The sequence below is a fragment of the Acomys minous genome (assembly GCF_964271855.1).
Source record: "Acomys minous genome assembly, chromosome: 9".
Classification (NCBI taxonomy): domain Eukaryota; kingdom Metazoa; phylum Chordata; class Mammalia; order Rodentia; family Muridae; genus Acomys; species Acomys minous.
In genome coordinates, this window is record NC_140490.1 from 77,653,804 (window position 1) to 77,677,946 (window position 24,143).

Sequence of the window (24,143 nt, forward strand, 5' to 3'; positions counted from 1 at the left end):
CCTTTTGAAAAACAAACCACTTGAACCTGTGCTAACAAGACAGCCCGACTTGACATGTGGTTTCTGACAGCCAAACCTCAGAAGTGAATTCCATCTCCATGTGAAGTACAGAAAGAACCACAGACCAAACCTCAAAATAGACCCCCTGAGAAAATACCCTTTCTAAAATCATTTCCCTTCCTGTGTGAGCCATTGTGTCCTCCTCTCTGAAGACCCGGGTTTTCCACGGCATCTTATGAAGAATAAAAATAAACCCCAAGAGCATCATGAGCCTCAGAACCACAAAGCAACCTGGGAGTCACCAGGGAGGTACGGAGGCCACTAGAGCTGGGGAAGTGGCTTAGCACTGAGTGGTGCTGTTGCTTTTGCAAAGGACCACTCCACATGATTTAAAAATAATAGAAATAAACTTTTAAATTAAAATTTTAATAAAGTAAAATATAGCCGTTTTAAATGATCGGATTCTCTGCTCACTTAATTAGTATAAAATTCCATTTAAAGTAAACCTTAGTTTGTTTAAGGGCCAGTGGGCTCTGCATTTCTGGTTTTGTTTTGTTTTGTTTTGTTTTGTTTTGTTTTTCCTCCAAAGGAATGAAGAAGAGACCTTGCGACCGGGGTTTCTTCTCGCTCCTTTGTGTAGTGCTCAGCCAGGAGGTCAGGCAGTAACTAATGCCAAAGAAACATCAAAATAGAAAGTGCTAGCAAGTGCGGTCATGCAGCCGTTCAAGCTGCCTGAAGATTAGGAAACTGTTCAAACATCAGATCGCCGGCAGGCGTCTCAGCCCGGGCCTGTGCAAGGAGCACGCTGGGAGAGCACTGGTGTCCCAGCTGAAGGGAGAGAGATTAGGAACCAGGAAAGCCAACCCGGCTGGCTTGCGGCAGCCAATGCAAGGCTGGCTGAAAGGCCCTCCCTGCTGCGAGCGCGTGAGACCCCGGTGGTGAGACCTGTGTACTAGGTCTAGGTACCGGTAGGACACGTGCTCCGGGGGCTCTGACGGGTCCTCTCCAGAGTTCAGGAGAGACGCTTTCGCCGGGAAGGGGCTTTGCTAATTGCAGGAAGTGAGCACGAGGAAGAAGTGGCAGAGATCAAGAGGAGGAGGGCAGGGAGGAGGTGGAGCAGCAAGGCAGAGCGCAGAGCCTTAGAGTCGCGCCTTGCTGCAGCAGGAGGTTGGGTCCGGGAGATCCTGCTGTTCTCTGGGGTCCCAGAAGCTGCCTACCCCTGCGTGGACACTCATCTGTCCTCTCCTGGTCTTCATGGCTTCTGCGGATGACCCTCTGCGCTCAGGTAAAGTGGCACGGTGCCGCGCCCACACTTGGAGTGTGACCACCAGCTGAGGTTCATGAGCTTGACCCTCAGTCACCCCTGAGAGGCTTTAGGACAACAGTGCTCGCACCAGATGTGTGCGAGGCTCCATGGGGACAGCTGCGGGGCACACGTCCTTTCCCTCCCAATCCTGTCCCTGTACTTCCCTCTCTGTGAGCAAGGCTGACTGCTTGCCTCCTGCACACTTAAGGGTGTGCGTGGTGCCTCTCCCCACGCGGAAGCCGGCCGAATGCTTTTGTTCTGGGCCACGCGGGTGCCAGGTTGAAACAAGTCAGTAAACCTTTGACAGAAAAGAACACAGGAGGGAGGATTCTGCGCCCCATCCCAGCCTTTCCCTTGCTCCTTCACTCACACACCTTGTTTCCCACCTGCTTCCCTTTCCTGAGATGGTTTTGCTTCTGTGTAAGTCTTAAGGGCTCTGAGCCGTTTTATAAACTATTATACCGAACACAGAGCCACCTGTGCAACCCCCACCTGCGGAGGCCTCTAGTCCCGGCAGTACATTTAAAACGTTGTGCTTTAATACCTCAGGCCAACGTCTAGATTTTTCTATGCCTTCTCGCTGCATTTAAGTAAAATCTCTTTAAAATTTCCTCATCCAGGGATTCCCTCAGTAACCTAGCTCCAAACTTCCTTGGTGTTTGTGGGACACGGGTGATGAATGGATGAATGGACGGTGTGTCCCTCGGAGTAGACTAGGTCTCTAGTGTTGGTGAGGTTGGAAGCTCCGGTGAGAGCCACACAGAATCGGACCGGACTGCTGGGATAAATGTGATTGCTTGTGTTTCAGATTTCATTTCTTGAGCTGGAGCAGGGACAGAGTTCAACTGTTTAGCTCTGACCTGATGGGGGAAATACCCTATGTCTGGCAGTGCCAGAAGATTAAGCCCGGTGGCCATGTTGGCAATTCGAAGTGCTGGTTTGGGGAGGGGGCTGTGACATCAAAGAAAGAACTAAATTTTTCAAATGCATCATGGTCCACAGGCTATCAGTGGAAATAAATTGGCCATCCCTCCCATTGTTTGGAAGAACAGAAAGGGAAAATTCTCTCATCCCCCACCTCTGTTCTGCTACTAACACTGCTCCCCCTTGTGCTGAGAACCCCACTAGTAAGATGCTAAGAAGTGTTTGGGGCTAATTTTAGTCATAATGGTCCCAGACTTATTAAATGTTACTGGGGGGGGGGATTTAAAAGATGGAGAAAGGGAATTCAGTAGATGAGGTAACACTGACCTGAGCTGCTCCCCCAATATTACTGGCATCAGAGAAAGTGTGTGTGTGTGTGTGTGTGTGTGTGTGTGTGTGTGTGTGTGTGTGTGTAAACCAGCTCAGCAGTGACATCAGCACATCAAGGATGGCTGAAGTGCTGGTTCATTAGTGAAGCATCTGCCAAGCAAGCAAGCAAGCATGAGGGCTTGCATTCTGATCCCCGACACCCATATTAAAAGACAGGCATGGTGGCACCCGTCTGGAACCCCGGTGCTGGGAGGGTGGGTGGTTTGAGGCAGACAGATCCCTGGAGCTCACTGGCCAGCTGGCTAGCCAAGGCAAATGAATGTGCTCCAGGTTCGCTGAGAGCCTCTGCCTCAAAGGAAAATGTGGGGCAAGGGTAGGGAAATGGCTCCGAGTGTGAAGAGAGCTCGCTGTTCAAGCACGGGGACCCGAGCTCTAATGTGAGTTTAAGTTCTCAGCACCCATGAAAACCTAGCCGTGGCACCCATGCCTGTAACCCCAGGGCTGTGGTGGGTGGGGAGGAGACAGGAGGATCCCTGAGGTGTGCTGGCCTCCAGGTTCAGTGAGGGTCCCTGTCTCAAGCAGTAGAGAATGAGAAAACAGCCTATTTGACATCCTCCTCTGGACTCCATGCACACACAGATACATATGCCTGTGTAAAATGTGCATATGACACACACACACAAACACACACACACAAACACACAAACACACATACATGGTGATTGAGGCACACACCCAAAGTTGACTTCTAGTCTGTACACACATACATGCATGAACATGTACATATACCTACGCACACAAAGCCATGTGTATGTGGGAGTAGATATATGATCTTGGGAGACAGTTGCAGCATTATAGAATTAGAATCATAGAGTCTTAATTAGCTTGGCCCATCTAGAACAGATGCCCACAACTTGCCTTAGAGGGACCACCACATCAAATCTGTGTGTGTGTGGAAGGGTGTGGGTAGAGGGTGTCTTGTAGACAGTCCGTGTCTTACTTTATGGGGTGAACTCATCAAGGTGAGATGGACTGGGGCTCCCCACAAAGAGGGAGAAGGCCTCCTCCAGGGATCGCTTCATCAGGGAATGGTGAAGAACATATTCAGGCCTGGGAGATGCTAAAAATATCCTTTGCCATTCTGAGAATTTGTCAGTCAAAGAGGTCCTTCCATGTAATACATGTCTTGACACGTTTACGCCTCCATCTAGATGTTCCACATGGGCCTTCCATTTCTGAAGTGTATACGCAGGTGGTGCCAACGTGAACAACTGCTTGGCTGAAAGTTTCACCTGTCCACCACAGACTGCTCTCTTTCTCATGGCTTTTTATACCTACTTCCCAACTGGAGTTTCCGCAGTGACGCATGCTTCCTGCCAATGGCCTCCAAAAGGTGGTCAAAATGAATTTGTGATGAGTCATATTCTGTCATTCTCCTGTTTAAACTCACTTCTGGACAAATTCTCGGGCCCCAGAAGGGCCACCCACCCTGATACAACACTTTCGGTCACTGGCTTTTGGCATGACAGCCACACTGCTTTCTTTTTCCCTTGAGAGCTTCCCTTATGCCTCCTGGCTTCTCTGGTCCCTGGGAAGATTGCTTCCACTGCTTGGAAAGTTCCCTTCACCCTTCCCTGCCCAATACCTCCTATTTCTCCAGATTTCAAAGTGACTCAGTATCAGCCCTGAGATCTCCCTCGCAGTTCTCCTGGAACCTTTCTTTCATTGTTCTGAGGTTCGATTTTGCCATCATCACTCTCTCCATTGGAAAGCGAGCTACAGCGAGAACCCAAATCTGTCATGCCTGTTGCTCTTCCCTAACTCCCACCCCAGTGTTCAGTACACACAAAGCCCTTTGTAAACATGGTTCACTCCAGTGAGTGGAGAAATGAACGGATGAATGGTGATACAGAATTTAATAAAATTGCCTCAAACTGTGTGGGTGTCTGGGGACCTTCTTTCTGTATTTGTTCCTGAGGAACCTATTCATCAAGTGAAACTTGTCAACAAGTTTACCTTGCAAAGTGAAAAGAGAAAAAAAGACTTGTTCCCTCACACATAGAACTGAGAGGTATAGCTCAGTGCTAGAGTGCGCTTGCTTGCCGTGCATGTGGCTTTAGGTTCATCTCTCTCTCTCTCTCTCTCTCTCTCTCTCTCTCTCTCTCTCTCTCTGTCTTTATACACACACACATACTCACACACACACAGAAAGAGATAGAGAGAGAGAGAGACAGAGACAGAGAGAGACAGAGACAGAGAGTTATTGTAAAGTTAACTATATATTTTTTAGATGTATTGATCCCCCCCCCATGTGTATGTGCCTGGTACCTGTGGAGATCAGAAGAAAGTGCCAGATCCCTTAGAACCGGAGTTATGGATAATTGTGAGCCACTATGTGGATGCTGGGACCTGAGCCTGGGTCCTCTGCAAAAGCAACGAGCTGTCTCCCCAGGCCATGAAGATAATTTGTAAAATTATTTTATTTTATGTGTATGTGGATGAGTGTTCCCCCCCCCCCCATTTATGTGCACCACTTATGTGCACGCTCAGAAGCCAGAAGAGGCCATGGGATCCTCTGGAACTGGAATTAAAAATGGTTGTGAGCAGCCATGTGAGTGCTGGGAATTGAACCCAGGTCCTTTGGAAGAGGAGGTGGTGCTCTTAACCACTAAGCCATCTCTCCAGTCCCTGTGAAGTTAATTTTTAAGAAAGAACGTGCATATTAAGGAGCTTCACAAGATGCTCGAGGTCCCAAGGAAAGGTGGTGGCAATGATGGTGACGGGGAGAGCTGTCATTCTCCACCTTCATCGCTCATCTGCCATTGTCTGTCAAATGTGATGAAAATCTAGCTGTTCATGTTTACATGGAGGTTAAGGCAGGACAGGGACAGCCGTGAGGAGGTGGGATCCCTTGTTACCTAAGCACCGTGGTGGCAGAGGAGTCTGTGGCTTTCCCTTTGTTCAACGTTCCGTTTTCCCTGGAAAAGCTGGATGCTCTGTCCTGGTCCTGGTCCTGGCCATTAGCCTAGGACTGTCCATTTGAAGGTGTCTCACTTGTCCCCAGCCCTCCCTCACCTTCCTATAGTTATACATGAGTCCTGGGCAAACCCAGGGCAAACCACTTCCGGGAGTCAGCCACGTGTACAAAGCTAGGTCAGCCTGCTGTTCCTCCCAGGCCACCATAAGGAGCAAGTTTGTATCGGTGGGCATCTGTGGTTTTCCCATCTCCCACTCTGTGGGGCTTCTTAATGTGTCCTTCATTTTATTTTTCTGTTGTTATGGTTCTGGGGGTACTAGAGGTGGAATTTGGGGCTTTGCACATGTTGGGCAAATGCTTTATCACCAAGCTGCATCCCCAGTCCTCTGTTTACTTTTTGTTCTGAGGCAGGGGTCTCACTAACTTGCATACTGACCTTGAATTTACTCTGTAGCTTAGGTGGGCCTCGAACTTTCCACTCTCCTGCGTCAGCCTCGGAAGTATCCAGAATGACGAGCCTGTGCTACTAGGCCTGCTTCTGTTACTTGTGATGCTTCCTATGTTTCTTTATACTCTCTCACTTCTGAACCTTCTCTCACATCCTTTCATCTCTTCCCTGATAAGCTTGATTCTTGTCACTGGGCCAGGAGGTAAGGCCACTCTCCAAGACGCCATAGGAACACACTTGTTTGACACAAGCCCCTTCCCTAACTAGTTCAGGCACTTGACAGGAGAGAAAGAAGCTGTCAGGCCCTTCCTGTGGCTTTGAGAATGTCTGATCCTAAAGCTTCACAAGCAGGAATGAAAACAGCTGTGGGTGGGAGAAAGCTTTGTTGGGGGAGGGGGGATAAAAAGAAAGAAAGAAAAGAAGAAAAAACCCCACCTCCCACCTTACCTCTGGAAAGTTCAAAGAGCCGCCTTCAATTCGGCACTAGGATGCAGGGTTCCTACCCCCTAACCTTCCCCCACCCCCCTCTCTTGCCTGGGGAACTGGGAACCGAACAGGATTGCCTCTTTATTATCTCCAAACAGACATCTTTTGGGTTATTTGAACTTCCTGGGACAAACTGCTTCTTAGGACCAGAATGTTCTGGGTAAAGGGAGATGTCACTGTGGTCTTGTTTGGGACACTGCAGCTGGTTCCTCCTGCAGAGGCTTCTGGGTGCTGAGGCTGCCTTCAAGATGAGTCCAGAGGTGAGGAGGTTGGGTCTCTGAGTTGAGGATGCATAGATGAGATTTTGGATTTAGAGTTGATGTGACAATGACTGAGGCTTTGGGTGGATTGAGTATTCTGCGAGTGGGAAGGAATGGGATGGAAATGGAGTGTGGAGTATGGTCCTTGAAAAGGTGTTGAAGTCCTAACCCTGTCACCTCAGAACATGATACTCTGACAACAACATCAGGTGCTCAGAATGTAGCCTTTTTTGAAAAGAGTTTTTACGAAGGCAATCCAGTTGCATTGAAATCATAAGAGTGGATTGATCTCCAATATGAAGATGTCTTTATAAAAAGGAGATATGGAGCCAGTGAGTTGACTCAGGGGGTAAAGGGGCTTGCTGCACAAGCCTGGTGACCTGAGTTTGATCCCCTAAACCCACATAAAGATGGAAGGACAGCACCAACTCCACAAAGTTGTCTTTTGATTTTCACACGTGTGCTGTGACACTTGTGCACACATGTGCACACACACAGCAAATGAAAATTTAAAGGTGAAAAGCCTTATTGAAAATAAGTAAGACAAGTCTGGGCATGATAACATCCCCAGCTGAGTCCGTCTGGTGAAGTAGGCCGGAGCCACTTCTAGAAAACCAGCCAACCTTGAGGTCTCAGACTCAAAGGCTGCCTCTTCCGTGCGTATCCCTGAGCTTGAGCACACACTGCGGAGAGGAGGGTTCCCATGCCTTTCTCAGAATGGTTGCAAAGCTTAGCTGAGGCTCTGCCACTCAAGTCACTTATGTGACCACGGAAGGTATAGGGTCCCTTCTTCAGTAAGCAGGCCTTCAGTGGGCACCAGCAGGATTTCCTTCATCCATCTTAATTCTGATAATTCATGGAGGCAGTAGAAGATCCTCACAGTTGAGGGCTTGTCCCCAAGACTGCCACCTTCCCTAAGACACCATTCCTCATATTGGTGAGCATGTGCTTCTGACAATTCTATCGGCTCAGAAAAACATTTACTAACCTTTACTAGTTTGTTTTGTGATGCTGAGGGTGGAACCCATTGCTCTATCACAGAGCTATCCATCCCCCTCAGCTCTTGAAGGATTCTACAAAGGGTGCAGAGGGATGGCTGCTCAGGGTGAGCTATGGGGAAAGAAGGGGCATGAAGCTGCCCAGAGCTTCCTGGGTGCCAGCACCCAGGTGTCCATATGCTTGGCTGATCAGAGTTCCCTGAACATGGCCCTTTTTAAATTTTGAGATAATATCTCATGTAGCATAGGTTGTCTCCAAGCTAGCTATGTTGTATGACCTTGAACTCCTGATCTTCCTGTTTCCACCTCAGGAGTGCTGTGATTACAGGCAAGTGCCACTCTACTGGGCTTACGTAGTGCTAGAACTTGAACCCAGGGCTTTGTGGATGCTAGGCAAGTACTCTACCAACTGACCCATCTCCCCAAACGCTTCTTTTGAATTTATATGGAGATTTTACTTCAGGAGCTTGATTGAAGCTTGACGGACTCTGTGTGTTGAAAATAAGGCCTGACAGAGAGGCTATTCTAACGTTGATAACCTGAGAGGGTCTGGTAAGGCTTCAGCTCACATCTTCCCGGACAGCCCCATCCTCTCCCCAGAAAGGGACCCATTCTCAAACACAAGATCAGATGAGCTAGCTCAGAGAGTGTTTGATGACAGAGGCAGGGAAAGTTGGAGTTTGGGTGACCTCCCTTTGGAAGGGACGGTCAAGCAGGATCTAGGAGAGAGAGCAACATATGTTTGTCATAATATCACAGAGACCGTACACATGGTGCAGTGCAGAGTGGGCCTGAGGGAAGGAGGACTTCTAGCTATTTCTTCAGGTTGCAGGGCTGGGGCCTTTTAGCTTGAAGATGCTTTTCCCTGTGGGGCTTCCATAGGCACTGTCACAGACTGACATGGGAAGGGGACATAGGTGTTTGTTGTTGTTATCACTGTTTGTTGAGATAGGATCTTTTTTAATACACAGCTCACAGTGGCCTGTAGCTCACTGTGTAGTCCAAGTTGGCTTTGAACACATGAGCCTCCTGCCTCCATTTCTGGAAAGCTGGGATTATAGATATGTGCCATCACACCTGACTCTTTAACTCTTACTATTACAAGTCATGGACATAAGGTCCAGAGATTCTGGATGATGGTGTAGCTTGCTCATTCTGATTGGAATCAGGGTGCTGAGGTACACTGCCAGAGGCCCCTATGTGTGAGCTTACCAGCTAGAACTCTCTAGAAGGTGCTTTGTGAGGACAAAGCATCAACTACTGACTGTGTCAGTCAGCTGCCAGCTGATGTGGGGTCATCTGAGCTTGTTTGCAGTGGTTCAGGCAGCTCTGGGAGAGTGGGTGACAGCTGGGGATAGGGGAATGTCTCTATCACCCCAAAGAAGAACTGCTAGCTATACGTTCTTTGGGGCTCACACAACCCTCCCGCCCCGTCCTGTTCCAGGCCCCTTGGTGCCCCACATCCCAGCTGGCACTGGAGCTTTGCCTGTGGGCTCAACTTGCTGATTCCTGGGGCTTGTAAAAACAAACATTTTCAAGCTTTAGATAAACGATTTGATTTTATACTTAATCGTATTGTAAACATTCAACTTCAAGGCCTCCAGGTAAGGCTTTTAAAAAACTTTCTACTTCTAGATCTGTCTCAAATAACAAGGAGCATCCCTCCCCCACACAATCTCCTTGCCACACACAGCTCTGGGCCTGTGAGGACAAAAGCAGCTGGGCGAAGGCCCTGAGCAGAGGCAGCTTGTGGGGCATCGCGCATGGACCCAGGTTTGTGAGCACATCTGACAGACATAAGAATAAAAACCTAATCTACAGCCTAGTACAACAAAGGCCAAGGCAGTCAGAGCGTTTGGAGTGAAAATAAGAAAAGACAAGCGGAGGCTGGGGTGCAGCTCAACTGTGAGAGTGTGTGCTGAGCTCAAAAGCCCCAACTTGCATCCCTGGCACCTCAAAAATCAGGAGAAATGACAAACACATGCCATCTCAGCACTGGGGAGGTAGAGACAGGAGGATCAGAAGCTCAAGGTCATTCTCCCCTACACTGAAAGTTCAAGGCCAGCTTGCACCCTGTGAGGGCCTGTCTCCCAAAACAAAACAAAAGTAATAACCACAGAAGCCCTGGCCATAGCTCTTGTACCAGCTCACAGCATAACTTTCCCATGTTTCCTGGGATCTTTTTATGCCTTCAGAAAATAAACCAGCAACTCCCCTGCTGGCCTCAAGCTCTTCCAGACCCGCCTTCTCGTATTGCAGACATCGGTGAGGTTCTCAGGGGCAGAAGCTGCCAGGTGACCTTCATGTCTAGCCCGAATGATGATCACCGGCCTTGTGGTGTCCAGGGACCAGAGCACCTGAATTTGCTCTCATGTTCTAGAGAAAGAGTCCAAGGCGCAGGCAACTTAAAGCCCACCTAATGTCAACATCACACCTCAGGGCTCCCCCAAGGTCACTTAGAGACTCCCCCAAAGCCACACCTCAAGACTTACCCAAGTTCAACAGGGGTGTAGATGAGGCCCCAGGCCTCTGCCATACCGACCCTGCTTGCTCCTTGCTGATGCTGTGGGGCATTGCCCTTCTTATGTCTTCCTTTTCTCATATGCTTTTTACACTATGTATCCCAGACTGGCCTCAAACTCACATCCTCTTGCCTCTGTTCCCAAGTGCTGGAATCCTAGGCACGCGCACACACACAGACACACATGCACGCTCGTCTTCTAGACAAGCCGTTCTCAATCTGTGGGTCTCCACCCATTTGGGGAGGAGAGTCAATGATCACAGGGTTGTCTAAGACCATTGGAAAACATGGGTATTTACATTCTAATTCATAACAGTGGCAAAATTAAGTTATGAAATAGCAACAAACTTAATTTTATGGTTGCGGTCAACACCACCTGAGGAACTATATTAAAGGGTTGTAGCATTAGGAAGGTTAAGAACCACTGTTCTAGACCATTTCAGTCTGTCCCAGAAGCAAGCCATTTTTTCTCCTTGTATACGTGGTATGTGTGTGTGTATACATGTTCGTTTTTTCACATGTGCGCGTGTATGCATGTAGAGGCCTAAGGTTGATGTTGAGACGCATCCTCAGTTGTTCTTCCACAGTGTTCACTGAGGAAGGGTTGCCGCTTGAGTCACCGTGGAGGTTCTGTCTCATACTCCCTTCAGCTTGTCAGTTCCAGTCAGTCTAGATGATCAGCTTGCTCTGGCCTCCTCTGTCTCCACCTCCCTAGGGCGGGAATTACAGGCAGCAGCTGCACCTGATTGGCTTCTCTGTGGGTTCTAGGGATTCAAACTTTGGTCCTCATGCTTGTATGACAAACGAGCTCTCCTTCCCAGTCCAAGAACGTAATATTTTACATTATTTAATTTTTTTGATTTGTTTATTTTATATGTATGAATGCTTTTATAAGGTTTGTATGTATATATTTACCATATGTGTGCCTGGTACCTACAGAAGCCAGAAGAGGGTGTCAGATCCCCTCGAACTGGAGTTATAAATGGTTGTGGGCTTCTAAGTGAGTTCTGGGAACCAAACCCCTAGAACCTCAAGTGCCCCTAACTACTGAGCCATCACTCTCGCCTCCTAAAAGGACTTTTTCTTTAAAGACAAGCACGCAATGGACTGGACCTAGGCCTCCTACAAAGATAAACAAACAAACAAACAAGCAAGTCACAGAGACTAGGAAACAAGTAAATATACAGGATTCAGAATAAAATTCTTAAATAAAGTTACATGCAATCAAACAGACAGAGTTGTTGGTACCTGGGGAGACAGTTCAGTCAGTAAATGCTTGCCTTGCAAGTGCCAAGGACCCAGTGTACAAAAGGCAGCTGTGGTAGTGCCTACTTGCAATCTCAGCACTAGGGAAGTGAAGACAGGCAGATCCCTGGGATTTGCTGTCCAGCCAGCCTAGCCTATTTGCTGAGTCCCAGGCTACTGAGAAAACCCCTCATAAAATAAGAAGGTAGATGATTGCTGCAAACAACATGGGCCTAAAAACATATGCGCACACTTGGCAACTGGTATCATGTTTGTGTAATTGGTGATTGGTTGTAACTCCAAGATTTGAGAATATTTATAAATAGCTTGTGTTTGTTTAGAAGTCCTGAGCATTGTGGTTTTTTGTTTTTCTGTTTCTTTTTCTTTCTCTCTTCCAAGAAATAACACAATCAGGTCTATTTTGACTACACAGATGATCAACAGCATTTATATTGCCTGGAAAAGGTAGCTCATTCGGATGTGAAAAATGACTGGGAAGGCCTCATTTGTGTGTTTATCCAAATACAATTCTGTCCCTTTGTATCTTCCCAGATCACATGGCAAAGGAGCCAGTGGAGGACACAGACCCCAGCACTTTATCCTTTGCCATGGTAGGTGGCAGATTTTTGACTCTTTGTGCCTTGGGTTTACTTGGTTTTATCACATCGTAGTCACCAAGTATTTCCAGGAAAGGTCAGAAACCCCAAAGTAAGGGTTTCCAAAGATACACTTCTTTCATATGGTATCCTCTGTGGCACCACCATCTCCAGGCCAAACACCAGCATTAGATCTTGTGCTGGGATGTGGCTCAGTGTGTGGAGTGTCTGCCCATCATGCACGAAGCCATGGGTTTGATCCCAGTATTACATAAACTCAGCAAGGTGCTGAACACTTGCAATCCTAGCACTCTATAGGTGGAGGCAGGAGGGTCAAATGTTTAAATTCATCTTCAGTTCTATAGCAGGCTGGAAGCCAGCCCAGGCCACATGAAATCGTCTCTGAGACAGCAACAAAGTGGTGTTGGGGCCTTTTCTTGCTTCATGCATACCAGAAGTGACCTTCGATGTTCCTAGGTCTTTGTCTGGTGTCAACTTTTAATACTCTCTGTTTTTAGTTAACCTCTTTTCAACATTCAGAATATTTAACATGGAGTCCCATCCCAGGATTCAAACTCAGAATGGAGTCCGGAGTTGTACAGCAGTGAATATTGCCCTGAACACATGTATGTGACACGACTGTCACAGAAATGGCGAGAAGAAATGTGCACTCCCAGAATATACAAAGACAAAATCTGAGCATAAAGCTGCAGGAAGCTAAGAGGAAGAAAAGCCCAGCAGAGAAGGGAGGAAGTGTGGTTTAGCGGTCAGAGCCAAGGAAGCTAAGAGGGGGATTATTCTGTTTCATGTTCTGACACTAACCCTTCGACTCTGATTTCATTCCTATCAGCTCAGAAGAAAAACAGTGAGTCAGGCCTGCTGATAAGCCTGAGGCTAAAGACCTAGAAGGTTTAATGTTGCTTTATACTGCAATCCTGGGGATGGAACCTGGGGCCTTGTGCATACTAGGCAAGCACTCTGCCTGTGAGCTAGCTTTACCCCTGCTTGCCTCCAAGGTTTTAAACTGAAACCTAACACAAAGCCCTCTTTTCACTTTGATCTCAAAACTGACACTTAAGACTGACTCTCTGCTTTTGTCCGTTTCTGCAGTCAGACAAGTATCCCATTCAAGACACCGGACTCCCTAAAGGTAAGAACAGTTAATACAAGGACTTCAACTTGTGACTAATTGAGTATCTCGAACAAAACACTACTCAAAGTACAGTTTCTCTTATTGAAGAAGGTGAAACAGAAAGGGACTAATAGCTCAGCTTAAGACTGGCTACACAAGTGTCCTCAGAAATACATTTTCTTATTAAAATGTGTCAATCATTTTCTACCAGATTATACATTTAGATTCCACGTGGTGTTTTCAGCAGGCACGACACAAAGCTAGCCAGGTCTGTTCAAATAACAGAACTGACTCAAATTAGTTTAAGAAGAAGGAGGGGAAGTGATGGGTGAGGTGGTGTTCCTGTAATCCTAGCGTTAGGAAGGCTGAGGCAAGAAGACTGCTAGGAGTTTGGGACCAGACTGGGCTACATAAGTTCTAGCCAGCCTGAGCTCTACTTCAAAAATCCAAAACGGAAAATGAAAGGGGGGAGAGAGGAGGAAAAAAAAAAGACCTTTTAATTCAGAGGTTCCAAGGGCTTCTGAACCCACACATTTAGGGCACTCTTGGCTCAGCCCCTGGCCTTGTGGCTCTGCTTTCCTCAGTGGGGCTCTCCCTTGCTCTTGGCAGGACTTCCTGCTGAGGAAGGAAAGAGGGTCTCAGCAATGCCAGCACCCCACCATGCTGTTCAAGATGGTGGCGGACAGGGAGCCTCTCCGGAACTGTGATACAGGCAGCGTGGGTCACATGCCCATCCCTGAATCAATGGTTGTCATCAAGAAGATGGTGAAGCAGGGCAGTGGTGGCGCACGCCTTTAATCCCAGCACTCCAGAGGCGGAGGCAGGTGGATCTCTGTGAGTTCGAGGTCAGCCTGGTCTAGAGAGTGAGTTCCAGGACAGCCAGCGCTACACAGAGAAACCCTGTCTCAAAAGAAAGGATGGAAGGAAGGAGAGAAAAGATGGGAATATGAATGAGCCCTGGCCTGCAACTGGGGAAGGCTTCGAGTATATTTCACCGAAACCCTAGCAATATGCTGTGGCCAAAGACCAAGGGAATGTTTCGTCAGGTTCAAAGGACACCCCCAGAGTTGTCTTTCATACTCCACAGCCTCAAATTCAAACATTGTAAGCATCAGAAAATGGTCAGATTGTAACCTTTCGTGGCCCCACCAGGTGTTTGCGAAGCCATCCTGCTGTTTGTTACATCAGAGCATTGACCTTGTTCCCTGTGGACAACCCAGGAATGAGGGAACAGGGACAGTCACATCATCTCAGCTCCAGACCTGGCTGCTTGGTCTCTGTGCAGAGGTCGCCTGTGGCACCCCTGCCCAGGAGGTCCCTGACATGTCTCCCAGACAATGGGAAACGGAGGAGAACTTCCCACCAGGGCCATCGGTGGGAAGTTCAGGTGTCAGCCAAGGCATTGCTCTCTCCTTTCCCTGTCCCTAGACTCTCCTGTCCCCAGACTCTCCTGTCACTTAGAGTGACACCATTAATGTGCCAGTCCTCTTCTATACTGGGCATGTTCTTGGAGTGACTGTGGGATCAGGGGAGAAGCCAAAGCCTTACTCGAGTACCAGCCATGGCAGTGCTTGGGAGGTTTCCAGCAAGCTCCCTTCCTCTGCACCCTCTCCACAGGTAACCTGTCCCTCTTCTGGAGCTCCCATTTCTAGATTATTTAATTAATTGTTAAAGTCAGTATACAAAGTGGTGAGTCTCCAAGTCATTGCCTTACATATGTGTCACTATACTCAATCCTAACCTTTCCCCTCCCTCACTGTCTCACCTCCTGCTGCCTCAGGCTATTTCTCTTTCTTCCCCTCCCAGATAGTCCCTAGTCCCTCCCAATTTAAAATCACAAATATTCCATTAACCTTTTCCCTCTCTCTCTCTCTCTCTCTCTCTCTCTCTCTCTCTCTCTCTCTCTCTCTCTCACACACACACACACACACATACACATTGGTAAAAAGAGAATTCAACATCCAACAAACAAGATCCAGGTTCTAGAGTGTGTTCTACTGAGCATGAACCTCATGCTCATGAGGCTAGAGAGAAAGCTCTCCAACCCACCCCCACCCCCGGAAATCAGTTTAGGCACTGTCAGAAGCTTCTAAGTAGAATGGCCAATGGGGAGAGGGGGAACAATGTTTGGATACATGTCATAAAGGTCTTTTCTTCTTTGCCCTTGAAAGTGATTTCCTGTTTTGAAAGGAAAAGATCACTGCTTAGCAACCCGATCCTACTCTTGAAATATGATGGTGTTTCTAGAATCTGAGCTTTGTGCAACTTTCACTCCACGTCCTCATGCTTATAGAAGAAGCATGACTTTCAAACCAGACAACAGACCTTCTCTTTGTCCTGTGTCATAACAGATAATATAAAGTGAATACTTTTAAAATCTCCAAATACATGCACCATTTTGTAGGTAAATGAATCTTGGTTAGAAGCTTTAAATTTTGAATTCCAATAATAAGGCAATTAAATGCCTGCTAGTGTTTTCCTTTATCTTCCTGAAAGAGGACAATGCCATCCTTAGAGATTTCTAATAGTTTTCTCATGGAATTTGTTTTTTTAAGAGAGGGGAGTGGAGGAGGACAGCCTGCGGGGGAATGAGGATGAAGTATAATGATGCTTATTTGTGAAAATATGCCACAGTCAAGCCTGTTCCTTTCATGCTAACTAAAAGAGCTTACAAAGGGCCTGGGGAGATGGCTCAGGCCACAGAGTGCCTGCTGCTTAAGCATGGGGACCACAGTTCAGATCCCAACACAGATAAAAGTCGGGTGCAGGGATTTGAGTCTGCAAACCTATTATTAGTGAGTAGAGTGCAGAGGATCTCCAGAGATCAATGGCCAGCCAGCCTCACTGAACACTGAGTTCAGAGAGAGACTCTGCCTCAAAGGCAACAAGGTGGAAAGAAGACAGCTCACAATGACCTTGGCTTCCATAGATAGATAATAGATAGATAGATAGATAATAGCTGATAGATAGGTAGATAGATTGATAAGAAAGTCTTTTAGGGATGTAAAATCCATATAAAATAATTTAAGAGGCTAATCTGTGGACCTAAAAATATTCTAAACTGCAACCTAATTATATTAAATATCAGCTAGGATTCTGGCATTCCAGTGACTTGGGGGTGTCTAGTTTACTTAATACAGGAGTCATTGGTAATTAGCTTTAACAATTTCCCTATGGTTGAAAAAGGCTTCAAGACTCATTTTCTTAAGTAGGTTAGGCAAGCTTCCTAGCATCTGTTATCCTGTCACCGGAGCCCTACGTTACTCGCAAGCGGCTTAGAGCTGTTCTTTAATGCAGGCTGAGCTAGAGTGCTTCTGAGTGATGTGGTTTTGCTGTAAGGCATGTGGAAATCTAGGGTAATTTCAGTGATCAGCATATGATTTATCACACCTACTTTCTCATCAGGGACAAAGGCATCGATCAATAGCATTCTGCAGAGTCCGTCTCCATGTCTAGGTGCAGGGGTTTCTGGGGTGTCTTCTGGGGGACCTCTTCCCCAGCAGTTCTTCTGTGACCCACAGGAGTTTGGCTTCCCTGAGATGGGAAATGGGTTAGTTACTTTTCTTGTTGCAGAGACCAAATCCCTGACAGGAACGACTTCAGGAAGGCTTTATTTTGCTTAAAGTTTCCGGATCCAGTTGTTCATAGTGGGGAAGGCATGAGGCAGCTGGTCACACTGCATCTGCATCAGGGGGCAGAGAGAGGACAACACTGGCACTTAGCCCACTTTCGCCTTTTGTTTCCAGCCCATGGTTTGTGTGGGTGTGGGGTGGGGTGAGGGCTGCTGACTTTCAGAGTTGTTCTTCCTGCCTCAGACCTCTCTAGACAAACTCACATAAGCACACTTACAGGAGTGTTTCCATGGTGATCGCAGTTCGATCAAGTTGACAATCAGGCTGTTGGGTTTCATTACAGGGACTTATTACCTTCTCATCAGGAATCTCCTGACTTCTCACAGAGCCTGCTAACGGGAGCATCCTGAAGAGAGTGTGTCTTCCTGTCACATTTGCAAATGTGTTTGGGAAGAATAGTTCTGGTTTTTGAGCGAGTATTCTTAGAAAAAGACAACTGCACATGACAGGCCTCCTGTAGATCAAGGAAATTGTTCATCTTTGGCTGCTCTGGTGGTGCCAGACTGCATTCAAGTTACTTGGAAGGTTTTGGTAGGAGAATAGGGAGTTCAGGGCCTCCTAGGTTACTGAACAAGATCAAGGCTATTCTGGGCAGCATAGGAAGACACTATCCCAAAACAGAGTAACAAAGGAGCCTCGAGACAAGCTTAGTGGTAGAGCATTTGTTGAGTATGTGTGAGGACCTTACTGAGTTCAATTCCCAGTCCTGAAAAAAAAATCACACAAACAAAAACCTGATTGTTTTCTTTGGAGTGCCTCTCTCTTATTGTTTTTTTAAACAAGTCACAGTAAATTTAAGATGCAGGGTCTGATGGCTCAGTGGTTAAGAATGCCTGCTTTGTCGCTGGGGTGTGGTGGTGCACATCTTTAATCCCAGCACTTGGGAGGCAGAGGCAGGTGGATCACTGTGAGTTCAAGGCCAGCCTGATCTATAAATTTAGTTCAGGATAGCCAAGGCTACACAGAGAAACCCTGTCTCAAAAAACAAAAACAAAAACAAAACAAAGAATGCTGCTCTTCCAAAGGATCTCAGTTTGGTTCCCAGCACCCACGACAGGTAGCTAACAACTGCTTGTAACTCCAGCTCCAGGGGATCTAGCGCCCTCTTCCAGCCTCTGAGCATAACCACATATATGCAGTCTGTCTCTCTCATACACACACACACACACACACACACACACACACACACACACACACACACACACAAATACATAAGTAAATAAATAAATAAAAATGAAATAAAATCTTAAAAAAATTTAAATCCAAAGAAAAATGATGTGGATTGATTCTATTAATCTTTTTCTTTTCTTTTCTTTTCTTTTTTTTTTTTTTTTAACAAATCTGAGCATATATGCATGTTAGGGATGTAGTTTAATGCTGAGATACACCAGCCCCTAGCCCAAGGAATTTGAACTTTGCTAAAGCTCCCAGCATAAACACTTCATTTAATTTTTTTTCTAATTGCGATTCTAGAGATCAACTCAGACCCTTATGTGTGCTAGGCAAACACTTTGCTGCCGAGCTGCTTCCTCCCAGGCCTCTGGAATGTTCATTTTACAACTTCAGCATCACCTGCATGTACCTGCTGTAAGGAATGCTCAAATTAAACAAACCCTTGCCGGTCCTTCCTCCAGGGACTAGTCATGGGTCTCCTAGGGTCTGGACTCTGCTCAGTTGGGTGCTCTTGTTTGTAGCCTGGGAGGGGCCATCCAACTCCCCAGGGACAAGATTTGTTCTTTGGGTATGGGAAACAGCAATGCTGAACAAAGTGCTAGGTGGGAGAACAGTGGTACCCAGTGCTCTGCCTCTTTTCCTTTTTGATCAGCACAGGGTCCTCAGCTTGCCTTGCCTGCCCACTTCAATGCCCTTAGAGGTCAAGGGAAAGGTTGACAGTGATGAGGGAAACAGTAGTAAAGGGGCAGGCAGCTCACTACCCTTGACCACATCGACCAATGTGCCAAATGGGGTTCTCCTGCGTGAAGAATGCCTTCCCTACTGTGAGCCTTATAAGAGTTGCACCTCATCTGTGCTGCTGCTGTACACCCACAGATCATGTTTAGAACAGGCCACCCACAGGTGGCTCATGTGGCCACCAGACTCATGAAGCACCAGAGCATCCCCATGGCTGGTGGAACCCAAGCAGCAGTCAGCCAGGGTCCTATGCTCTGACTAGCCTGCCAGTCCTTTTCTCTAGCCACTCAACAATAGTTTCCACCCTGGGACAAGAGAGGGCCTTATTGCACCCCACAGGCTAAGTTCAAATCCACCCCAGGCAGCCGTCACCAGTGAGGTTAGTTAGCCAAACATCCCTGACCACGGCCTGGCCACTGTATTGGTCGAGTAGTAGTAGTTTTGATTGCCTCCCCTGTACTCTGCTGATGAAGGCTGGACACTACCCTAAGGTGATGGGGATGGCTGAACACGTGGTGCTTGGCTAGACAGATGAAAAGGGGTGTGGTAAGGAATCATGCACATCTGCAGCCTGGGGAACAAGGACATGTCACAGTGTACAGAGCTATACCAGCTTGCACTTAGGGACATGGGACACTTGAAATATGGGCTGTGAGAGGCACATTCTGTGGAATCTTCAGGGTGGGGGTGTCTCTGGTTCCCCTGAGAAGGCTGTTGCTTGTTTGGATAATTCTGTGTGCTGGTAGTGAATGGAACCCCAGTTCTCCAAAGCCAACAGAATCACGCTCATCCCTCTCAAGAGGAGCATTGTGTAGCTGGGGAGAGAAGAGTTGGGACCTGAGCTTGTGCTTGTTCAAATCCATCCCATGTCAAGACAGCTCTTACCACTGAGTTTTACTTTTAGGTCTTAGACCGGAGTGTGTGCTTTCTTTACCAAGCTGTATATTGTTCTTTTTGCCCCCCACCCTTCACACCCCCTCCAGCCAAGGAGTGTGATGCCGTCACTTCCAACTGTCCACCAAATTCTGATGATCAACATCAGGTAAGAATCAACTATTTGTTAAACTGTAAATACATAGAACTTTTCTAAAAAACAGTCTGAAAGAGTTTTAAAAATAAAAATGAGGGTGGCTATAGAAGTGCATGCCTGTAATCCATGCATTCAGAGGGCAGAGATGCAGGGATCATGGCTTCAAGACCAGATTGCATCAAGTGAAAGCCTGGGGAAATGACTCTGTGAGTAAAATACTTGCTGTGCAAGCACTAGAACCTGGGTTCAGATCCCGGAGCTGGACCCAAATGCAGGCGGGTGTGGTGGCCTGCCTGCCACCCCAAGGATAGAAGGGCAGAAGCGAGGGGTCCCGGAACTAGTGGAATTGTAAAGTTGTGAGAGCAAGTGAGAGGCGTTTGCTCTGTAGGATGGACAATGAATGCCAACTCTGGCTTCCACACGCACTCTGTGAAGCCCTATAAAGGCGCATGCTCGGAGGTGGATAGTGGATGTAAGGTAGTTCCCAGCCGCTTTCTTGTTTTTCTTGTTTTGCTTATACAATCTAAGCTTTAAAATATTAAGCCTTTTATCATTAAAAAAAAAAAAAAGGCACCGGGGAAATGACTTGGTCAGTCGAGTGCTTGCCGTGCAGCGCGAGGACCTGAGTACAGATCCCAGCACTCATGTAAAAAGGCAAGCACAAATGTGTGTACCCACAATCTCAGTTCTGGGAGGCTGGTGGGTCGGTAAGCCCAGGGTCAGTGAGAGGCCCTGCCTCAGAAAATAAGCTGGGGAATGCCTGGTCCTATTTTTGCAATGCTCACTAGCAAACTAACTCGTTTACCGCGAATCTCCTAAGCTACAGTTAGAACATTAGGTGTCTCAGAAAGCAAACCTTTAAGACAGGCTCATTCATGCCTGTGCCTTTGCACACCACATTGGTTCCTAGCAAGTTTTGTTTGGCGATGGTTTAAAAATAACACCACGTTTTGAGGAAGGGATGGAAAAGGCCCTGTCAGGCAAAGGACTAAAGGTTTAGTTGAGGTGGCTGAAGTGCAGGTGGGGCCACTGTTGAACAGGAAAGTGGCTTCCCCTGCATGTGGGAAAGGGAAGTGTTAACGAGAATTAAACACTTCAAGACCTCCTACGCTCTGAGAACAGAGGGTCTAATTGGTGGATTAGCTAACTCTGGCTTTTTTCCATCCCCCGGAAATAACCCACATCAATTCTTCTTCTAGAATTGAATCATTTATTTACCAGAGCAGTTTCGGGTTCACAGGAGAATGGATTTGGAAGAACACAGATTTCCCGTCTAACACCTTCCCCCCCCACAGCCTCCCACGTTGCCAACATCCTCTAGCACGGTGGTACAGTTGTTACTGTCTGTGTACCCACACGAACACATCATCAACCGCAGACCAGTGTGCTCATTAAGCTCATTCTGTAGCTTTGGCCAAATAGCTACTACCATGCCCCTGCCATGACAGAATCACCCAAGGTAGCTTTGCTGAGCTAAAGATCCTTTGTGCTCAGCTGCTCATCCCTCCCTCCCCTATCCCTTGGCAATCTCTGATCTTTTTATCATTTCTGTAGTTTGTCTTTTCCAGAATGTCATAGACTTGAGATCATGCCATAGGACTTCTTGCACTCAGCAATATGCATTTTAAGCTTCCGTGTCTCTTGATGGTTGATATTCCACTGCTTTTTTGGTGCTGTGTAATATTCCACTACCTGGGTATATGACTGATTGTCTATTTGTCTACTAATAGATATCATGGTTGTAAGAAGTAAATAATTTTGTTCCATTTTCAGTATGGAGTATGCTTAGAGCTTGTCAAAGAATGAGAGATAAGTAGGAAGTTCTAGGTCCTTGTTCCCTCCAGTTGGCTACTGGTGCCAGCTTGTCTACATGTTGGCAGTTGAAAAGTTATTGGGGCAGGGGTGGACTGGAGAGATAGCTTAGAGGTTAAGAGCACAGACTGCTCTTCCAAAGGTCCTGAGTTCAATTCCCAGAAATCACATGATGGTTCACAGCCATCTATAATGAGATCTGGTGCTCTCTTCTGACCTGCAGGTGTACATGCAGGCAGAACACTGTATACATAATGAATAAATATTTTTTTAAAAAGGGAGGAAGGAATTTCAACTCTCCAGATATACATTAGACAATGCTTTGCATCCTGAACCAATAGAATGGAAAATTGGGGGTGGGGGCTACTGTGCTAAAGGACCATGGAGTCATGCTGCCCTATGGAGTACCAGACTATGGGACAAAGGAGGCAGGACTTCTTGGAGATCAGGATCTTTAAAAACTATTGTTCTGCCCTAACTCAGTGGTGCTGGCCATTTTTGCCCTTTTCTCCAGGCTAGTGTCAGTTTCTACAGAATTGCAAAAGGAAAACGACTTCACTGTCTTTAGTCATTATAGAGTGAGGGTCTTGTGCCTCACAATGGTTGCCTCAAAGTTTTGTTACTTAGGAAAAAGCAGCTCTAAGCACCCGTGTGCAGGTTTGGACATGAGTGAGTATCCAGGAGTGTGCCTGCTGGTTCACAGGGTGAGACCACTGAGTTTCTTAGGAAGCCACAATGTGGTTCCCTGAGTGACAGTGCCATTCTGAGTTTTCACCAGAAGCCATCCAGTTGCCCCGCATTCTCTCCAGCATTTGCATTTCTGTGACTATAGGTGGTGTGGGTGGGGATGTCTCTTAATATGCTGTTTCTATCTGCATATTTCATTTTTATGGGGATTTTGTTTATAATTTAAAGCTGTAGTGATGTATTTATTTTTATTTTATGTGTGTTTTGCCTACATGTGTGTACATATACCACAAGCATGTAAGTATTCCACATATTCTACAGAAGCCAAAAAAAAAAAGCATAGGATTTCCTAGAAGTAGAGTTATAGTTCTGAGCCATTAAGTTATTTCTTTAGCCCTATTTTTCTGTTTTTATATTGGTTATGTCCTTATTGCCGGGTTTTAAGGGTTTGGGTTTTTGGGGTTTTTGAAAACATATTTTAGATAGTTCATTATTTAAAGTATCTTTTGCAAATATTCTCTCCTGGTGTGTGAGCCATCTTCCTTTTTTGAGAGGGTCTTTTACAGACATTAAACAGAGGGTATGTTTAATGAAGACTAGTCTGTTAGCTCTTTATTCTATGGGTTGCCCGGACAAAGCCATCAGCACACCTCGATCATGCAGATTTTCTTCTAAGAGTTTTACAGTTTAGTGTCTTACCTTGTGGTCTGTAATCTATTCCAAGCTTGTGAAAGAGATGTAAGGTCCATGTTTTGCCTAGTTGGTACACATCAGTTAACTGTGTTTACACACACCTATTTCTGGAGTCCCCATCTCTCTCCCACCCTTGTTTGAGTATCTTGTCACTGCTGTCATTGAGATCTCCTTTTGCCCTCCTTTCTGCTCCCTGTTCCTTGTGATTTCCATTGAAAGAATTTAGTAGAGACCCACAGAACATAGTGCAGAAGACAGATGGAGTTTATCACAGAACACAGTGGGCCATGCTTAAGGGGAAAAGGGGAGCAATGGCGGCAGGGACCACGGAGCAGGAAAACGCTCTTACAGCGTGACCGTGGACATGGTCAGGGAGACTGCAGTGCCAGCCTATGTATTGAGATAGAATTTATGTTCTATTTAAAGCCTCCAGAACATGCAGCTTTCCTGGAGGGGGTTGACTTATCTAGGTGTTTGGCAGGCCATTTCGATCAATATTACATTGATTTTTTTTTTTAAGTAACACACAAAAATGATAGGGTAAGGAAGGCATTTTGAAACTGATTTGTTTTTGTCTATCTGCCTTCCTTCTTCCCCATCCCTGCTTGTACCTCCTCACCCTGATCTTCCTTTTTTCTACTTTCACATCATATGTGGTGTACTGGCCCTCTCTTTCTTAAGGGAGAGGACAGTGGTAACTCTTTGTTCTTTACCTGAAAGCCTCCAGCAAGACAATGATCTTGGGCTGGACCTGGGGTTCCATTGCCATGTAGAAATCCCTGGGCACCATCCCAGAGCCACATGGAACCCAACATGGTGGCACACACCTGTAACCCCTGCCCCTGGGAGATGGAGGCAGGAGGTCCAGGAAGCTGTTCTCAGCTGCAACATGAGTTGAGGACAACCGGAACTACATGAGACCCTGTCTCCTTTGGCAGGTAGGGGGATATATCCTATAACTCTCTTGACTGTTTAGAACATCAAGTCTCTACCCAGGTCCAGAGATAGTATTCAAATCCTCTTCTTATGGCCAATAATCAGAGTCCTGCAGTTTCCATTCCCACTTTTGTAAGTTACTGACTCCAGCTTTGAAGCCTGGTGATCTCTGACTAGATTCCTAGTGATGCCACATTGTCTTGATAACCGTGGCTTCAT

General features: G+C 46.7%; 1 protein-coding gene across 3 annotated transcripts in view; it reads left to right on the forward strand.

Moving 5' to 3' along the window:
- The first annotated feature begins 783 nt into the window (after positions 1 to 783).
- Positions 784 to 24,143, forward strand: part of EDARADD (EDAR associated via death domain) — a 47,648-nt gene continuing 24,288 nt past the window's right edge. Inside the window, exons 1-4 of one of the 3 annotated variants that reach the window (XM_084796231.1) lie at positions 784 to 1,285; positions 12,048 to 12,106; positions 13,202 to 13,241; positions 19,750 to 19,808. In XM_084796231.1, coding sequence (XP_084652357.1) covers positions 1,255 to 1,285; positions 12,048 to 12,106; positions 13,202 to 13,241; positions 19,750 to 19,808 — 189 coding nt within the window. In that variant the 5' untranslated portion in view covers positions 784 to 1,254. The remainder of the gene's footprint in view (positions 1,286 to 12,047; positions 12,107 to 13,201; positions 13,242 to 19,749; positions 19,809 to 24,143) is intronic. The other 2 variants (XM_084796232.1, XM_084796233.1) reach the window with 2 other exon arrangements.